This window comes from Taurulus bubalis (assembly GCF_910589615.1).
Source record: "Taurulus bubalis genome assembly, chromosome: 20".
NCBI classification, from domain to species: Eukaryota; Metazoa; Chordata; class Actinopteri; order Perciformes; family Cottidae; genus Taurulus; species Taurulus bubalis.
In genome coordinates, this window is record NC_136608.1 from 17,613,676 (window position 1) to 17,621,175 (window position 7,500).

At 44.6% G+C, this 7,500-nt stretch overlaps 1 protein-coding gene across 1 annotated transcript in view; it reads left to right on the plus strand.

Annotated features, from left to right (window-relative positions):
* dyrk2 (dual-specificity tyrosine-(Y)-phosphorylation regulated kinase 2) overlaps nucleotides 1–3,282 on the plus strand; it is a gene marked incomplete at its 5' end in the record, with an annotated part of 13,475 nt that extends 10,193 nt beyond the window's left edge. The window contains 4 exon segments of the mRNA XM_079235736.1: nucleotides 649–812; nucleotides 1,514–1,903; nucleotides 2,082–2,172; nucleotides 2,537–3,282. Of these exon segments, the coding sequence (XP_079091862.1) occupies nucleotides 649–812; nucleotides 1,514–1,903; nucleotides 2,082–2,172; nucleotides 2,537–3,201 (1,310 nt within the window). The 3' untranslated portion in view covers nucleotides 3,202–3,282.
* Between the last annotated feature and the right edge of the window lie 4,218 nt (nucleotides 3,283–7,500).

Below are 7,500 nucleotides of genomic sequence, written 5' to 3' on the forward strand. Positions count from 1 at the left end.
TTATATTCATGTGTTCATGTCGTTCATTTACGCTGAGTTTTACATAATTAATATGCTTTTAAAAGAAAGACGCTCAGAATATAAGCAGGCATACATACAGGCATCTATATAAATGTTTATTCTTTTAATCAAACTATTGTCTCATTTAAGGTTTACTTGCGGCCTCTCTCGGCGTGTTTAATACTAAACTGTTTAACTTTCACTTTTAGAAGAAGTCACATTTTGCTCTGCAAAGTTGTGATTTTTGACCAAAATGAATGAAGTATAAGCTGCAGCAATAAATATATATATATATATATATATATATATATATATATATATATATATATATATATATATATATATATATATATATATATATATCTCAACACAACACCGGTTAAGAACTGGGAATACATTTTCTTTTTCTTTAAAGCAGCTAAAGCTGTTATTCGGGTGCCGGGTCGTGATTCTGAGGCATCTGCTGTATGCTTTGTATTCTTATTGTTAGTTTAAATACTACATTTACTCACTTTTTACTGTTTACACCCAGATTTCACTAAATGTTTGCTCATGGAAATTTGGTTTAAAGTCATGAAAAAATCGTGGAAGTCCATTGGTCAACATGTGTATGACCTCTGACTCCCCCCTCCTCCTATCGCCCTTCAGTGTATTTCGTCGGTCCGAATTCTAAGAAGAGGTCGGGGGTCATGGGCGGAGCCAACAACGGCGGCTACGACGACGATCAGGGGTCCTACATCCACGTTCCTCACGACCACATCTCCTACCGCTACGAAGTGCTAAAGGTCATCGGAAAGGGCAGCTTCGGACAGGTAGTAACAGTACTACTACTGATATACTGATAGCACTACTACTAGTAACACGGCTAACTGTTACTACTACTGCTGAGGATGTGGATTGTTTACTCGTATTGTGTTCACACCAAACACAAAGCTCCTCTTCCTCCTCCTCGGATCAACACTGAGTTGTTGAAGGTAATAGTGAGGTTGTGGGTGGGAGAGCTTTTTCCTGGAAGGAAAAGTAGTTCAGTCTTGTCAGGGTTAATTTTCAGGTGATGTGTGTCCATCCACTGAGAGATGTCAGTCGGGTGAGGATCAGTTGGGTGTCATCGGCATAGCTATGGTAGGAAAAGCCATGCGAGCGAATGACAGAGCCGAGAGAGTTGAGAAGATGAGAGGACCCAGGACGGAGCCTTGAGGGACTCCAGTAGTGAGAGGACAAGGTTCAGACACAGATCCTCTAAGTTACCCGGTAGGTTATCGTTGAGGTAGGATGAGAAGAGGCCTGAGATACCAAGGTCCTGGAGGGAGGAGATGAGGATCTGGTGGTTCACTGTGTCAAAGGCAGCAGAAAGGTCTAGAAGGATAAGGACAGATGAGAGAGAGGCTGCTCCGTTTTCTGGGAAGTTGGATAGAGGACGTCCTCTTCATCCGTAGCATTGAGCAAACATCATTCGACTAACCGATCGTCCTGTAGCAGGTCTTGAATGAAGCCGATGCTCCTCCTCCTCCAGGTGGTGAAGGCCTTCGACCACCGGTCTCAGACCCACGTGGCCCTGAAGATGGTCCGCAACGAGAAGCGCTTCCACCGGCAGGCGGCGGAGGAGATCCGCATCCTGGAGCACCTGAGGAAGCAGGACAAGGACTCCAGCATGAACGTCATCCACATGCTGGAGAACTTCACCTTCCGCAACCACATCTGCATGACCTTCGAGCTGCTCAGCATGAACCTGTACGAGCTCATCAAGAAGAACAAGTTCCAGGGCTTCAGCCTCCCGCTGGTCAGGAAGTTCGCCCACTCCATCCTGCAGTGTCTGGACTCGCTGCACAAGAACCGCATCATCCACTGCGACCTCAAGCCGGAGAACATCCTGCTGAAGCAGCAGGGGCGCAGCGGCATCAAGGTGTGTGTGTGTGTGTGTGTGTGTGTGTGTGTGTGTGTGTGTGTGTGTGTGTGTGTGTGTGTGTGTGTGTGTGTGTGTGTGTGTGTGTGTGTGTGTGTGTGTGTGTGTGTGTGTGTGTGTGTGTGTGTGTGTGTGTGTTCGTACTCCATCTATTGAAACCACCCTTTCTTGTCTCCAGGTCATAGATTTTGGTTCCAGCTGCTATGAGCATCAGAGAGTTTACACCTACATCCAGTCCAGGTTCTACCGAGCGCCAGAGGTCATTCTAGGTGAGTTCTCATCCAGCGTTCGGAGAGAATTCGTGAATATTCCACGATATTATTATTATTATTATTATTTTCTATCTTATCCACGCTTAACAATATAAAGAAATGAGAAGTCAGCGTTGATTTATGTGTCACGTAGTTATTTTAACCCAAACCACCATCTTTTCCTTCACCGTACGAAGTATTACACGATCTTTTCCTCAACCTAACTAAATAGTTCACGATCTTTTCCTAAAACCTAACTAAGTATTTAACGATCTTTTCCTAAACCTAGCCAAGTATTTAACGATCTTTTCCTAAACCTAACTAGCTAAGTAGTTCACGATGTTGATGCAAGGTGTTTTAACTGTCGCTCGTTGTCCTCCAGGCTCCAGGTACGGGATGCCCATCGACATGTGGTCTCTGGGCTGCATCCTGGCCGAGCTGCTGACCGGTTACCCGCTGTTGCCGGGCGAAGACGAGGCCGACCAGCTGGCGTGCATCATCGAGCTCCTCGGCATGCCCGGCCAGAAGCTCCTCGACGCCTCCAAGCGGGCCAAGAACTTCGTGTCGTCCAAGGGCTACCCGCGGTACTGCACCGTCACCACGCTGCCCGACGGCACCGCCGTGCTGAACGCCGGCCGCTCGCGGCGGGGGAAGGTACGCGGCGCGCCGGGCAGCAAGGACTGGAGCGCGGCGCTGAAGGGCGGCGACGACCCGCTGTTCCTGGACTTCCTCAAGCAGTGTCTGGAGTGGGACCCGGCGCTCAGGATGACGCCCAGCCAGGCGCTGCGCCACCCGTGGCTGAGGAGGCGACTCCCCAAGCCGCCGACGGCCACCACCGCAATGGAAAAGACCTCCACCACCTCCTCCTCCAAACGCGGCACCGCCACCACCGCCGACGGCGCCATCACCTCCATATCCAAGCTCGCCACCACCTCCTCGACCGCCACGTCCTCCTCCTCCTCCAAAACCAGGACTAACTTGGCCGCGATCACCGACGCCAACGGGAACATCCAGCCGAGGACGGTGCTGCCCAAGCTGGTCAGCTGAGAGCGGACGCACCCCGCGCTCGCCGTGGTGGGAGTTGTGAAGCTGCGCTCGTGAGCAACACCGGCTGGGAAAACCGAGCGAAACCGGTTCGTCCAGTTCGGAGGAGCGCTTGTTTTATGTTTCACGGCTGGTCTTTGCGGCGGTTGCCGCGAGGGTGCGTTCGGGACAAAACTCAGCGTTCAAACGTGCCGATCGGCCGAGCTGAAGGAAACTTTATCGACAAAGTGGGAAATGCGTTCGGCCTCCTCGAGTTCTCAGAAATAAATAAAAGACACATTGTGAGCGGCGAGACAGGAAGTGACCTCACAGGTTTAGAACTTCACTCTGTAGCTCCAAACACTCAAACACACGTCAAAAACATGGTGCTGATGGAGGGAACAAAGCTTTTTTATGTTTTTAACCGCAGAATCTTTTTAGCTGATGAATCGACACCAAAAAACTACTTTCTTACGATCTTAGTTTTACAAGGTTTTATCTGCAGACACAATATGTATGTTGTTTACTGAACAAACAAGTCGGATACATCCTCGTAATACTTAAGTAACAGCTGCAAAAAAAAACAACTAAAAACAAAGCAACGATTAGCATGCTAATCTTTGTCTCATATCACTATGAAATACTTTGTGTTACAGTTTAGGGAACATAAGTTGGCACTTTAACGACGATGAATCCGAACTGAACCATCGACCGGTTAGCTGGCTAACGTTCTTAGCTAGCTGTGGTTCTACAGTGTGTAGCTAGCCTGCGTTGACATGCTAGCTTAGTGCCTGTCAGCCGACCAACTGTTAACCGGCTAATAACCGCTGGTTGTTTGTTTTGTGTCACTTTGCGACTGATTTACGAACTTTAAACCGGTCAGCTGGCTATAGCTGGATAACTATTTGCCTTTTTTTTGGCAGTCTGGTGGCTAGCCTTAGCCTTTTTTTAGCCATATCCTGTTAGCACTGCCCAGCCTTACGAAGCACAGATTTAGAGTTTTTAAGCGTGTTTTATTTTTTATTTTCCGGAAGGTTAGCAGAAAGAAGTATGTTTGGGTTAAGTCGCACCGTTTGTGTTCCCTATTTAATCAAATAAATCTGATTTATCAGGATGCAAAATGGCTGTGAAGACGGGAGAGTAGAAGGCAGTTTAATGGGCAAGTTATAAGTCATGTTAAAATCAAAGGGCTCTGATATGAAAAGAAATGGGAATGTAATCAACCAAAGTCTGGAAAAAAGTAACTGTTAATTTAACCAGGATAAAGAAAAGCTAAAAAATAACAACATGATGGTTGTCCACTTCGGACCATTCAGGAGCATTTTAAAGACAATATTTTAATATTTATAGCCATTTTTAAACGATTACTTTTATGAATTCTTGTTTAAATGAAAAGAAAAATCTGTCATTTTCTTTTTTTTGCGTGCTGATAAAACTCACAAGACGCTCTATATATATATATATATATATATATATATATATATATACACACACGTGGAAGAAAAGACGACCCAGAGCTGCACGTCTCCAAATAATCGATTAAAACGAGGCTTCATGGAGCCGCGATGTCTGAAGATTATGTAACTTGAGCCCAGCAGCAGATACAGCCTGAAGGTGCACTACATAGAGGACTACATAGAGGACTACATAGAGGACTACATTCAGGACTACATAGAGGCCTACATAGAGGACTACATAGTACATTCAGGACTACATAGAGGACTACATTCAGGACTACATAGAGGACTACATAGAGGACTACATAGTACATAGAGGACTACATAGAGGACTACATTCAGGACTACATAGTACATGTATGACTACATTTAGGACATAGAGGACTACATGTAGGACTACATAGAGGACTACATAGTACATTCAGGACTACATAGTACATTCAGGACTACATAGAGGACTACATGTAGGACTACATAGAGGACTACATAGTACATGTATGACTACATTTAGGACATAGAGGACTACATTCAGGACTACATAGAGGACTACATTCAGGACTACATAGAGGACTACATAGAGGACTACATGTACTACTATGTACTACATAGTACATGTATGACTACATTTAGGACATAGAGGACTACATGTAGGACTACATAGAGGACTACATAGTACATTCAGGACTACATAGTACATTCAGGACTACATAGAGGACTACATTCAGGACTACATAGAGGACTACATAGTACATGTATGACTACATTTAGGACATAGAGGACTACATGTAGGACTACATAGAGGACTACATAGTACATGTATGACTACATTTAGGACATAGAGGACTACATTCAGGACTACATAGAGGACTACATAGTACATTCAGGACTACATAGAGGACTACATAGTACATGTATGACTACATTTAGGACATAGAGGACTACATAGTACATTCAGGACTACATAGCACATTCAGGACTACATAGAGGACTACATTCAGGACTACATAGAGGACTACATAGTACATTCAGGACTACATAGAGGACTACATTCAGGACTACATAGAGGACTACATAGTACATTCAGGACTACATAGAGGACTACATTCAGGACTACATAGAGGACTACATAGTACATTCAGGACTACATAGAGGACTACATTCAGGACTACATAGAGGACTACATAGTACATGTATGACTACATTTAGGACATAGAGGACTACATGTAGGACTACATAGAGGACTACATAGTACATGTATGACTACATTTAGGACATAGAGGACTACATGTAGGACTACATAGAGGACTACATAGTAGATTCAGGACTACATAGTACATTCAGCACTACATAGAGGACTACATTCAGAACTACATAGTACATTCAGCACTACATAGAGGACTACATTCAGGACTACATAGTACATTCAGCACTACATAGAGGACTACATTCAGGACTACATAGTACATTCAGCACTACATAGAGGACTACATTCAGGACTACATAGTACATTCAGGACTACATAGTACATTCAGCACTACATAGAGGACTACATTCAGGACTACATAGTACATTCAGGACTACATAGTACATTCAGCACTACATAGAGGACTACATTCAGGACTACATAGTACATTCAGCACTACATAGAGGACTACATTCAGGACTGCATAGTACATTCAGCACTACAAAAAGACGTCAGCTGTTTATATCTTCCGGGTTAAACTGGTTGGTTTTGTCTCACATGGAGGAGGAACCAGAGAGCCGAGGATTGAAGTACTTAGACTTAAACTTGTAACTTTATTTGGGACTTAGAGCCTCGTGAGCAGCATATTCACAACCTACTGTCACAAAGAAGTGAAATCTCTGTAGCTAACGCGACGTTAGCATGTGACTGATAGTCGACTAGCTAACGCGACGTTAGCATGTGACTGATAGTCGACTAGCTAACGCGACGTTAGCATGTGACTGATAGTCGACTAGCTAACGCGACGTTAGCATGTGACTGACAGTCAACTAGCTAACGCGACGTTAGCATGTGACTGATAGTCGACTAGCTAACGCAACGTTAGCATGTGACTAATAGTCGACTAGCTAACGTGACGTTAGCATGTGACTGATAGTGCTTGGGTTTCAGGTTTTCCTTCAGAGTTATGAACACTTCTGAGAGGATTTAGACACTAAACATATCCACTGAAACACACTAACAAATAATAATATCATAAAAAAGGGGTCCAGTCACATCCGTATGTGTTGCAGTTATATAATAATAATAATAATGATAATATATAAGTTTGTGGCGTGCCATTCTGAAGTTTGAGTCCGCCATCTTGTTTTTTTGCAACCATCAGTGACACAAGAGGGCGGAGCTAAGTGCAACCAAACGCTGAATGAAGACCAAAATGTTACAATTAACTTTATTAATGAAGTGAAAACACACTGTGAAAGACGAAAACAGCGTGGCGTCGACCTGTCAATCACCTTGTAGCCCCGCCCTAAAGCATCCCCTGCTTTATGGTCTGTTTGACTCTGAATGACCATCATTTACTAAATGAACATCGTGCTGTATTGAAGAAGACTTGATACCAGAGGTTGAGTCGTACTCGTGTAGGTGTCGATGCCGGCGTCAAGCGCAATGCATGCTGGGATACGCTCCCGCCTCCTTGAACTGGAGAAGCCAGTGTACCGAGCTTTATCGGCAACGTCACGTGAAGGCATAGCTGCCACTTCCTGGTGTGACTGGGCCCTGATGCTGTACCAGTACGAGTACTGCTAGTACAAGTACTGCTAGTACAAGTACACCGTGTTACGAGATCAAATACAACAGATCCCAAAAACATCCAGTTAGAAAAATGTGTATGTGATCGGG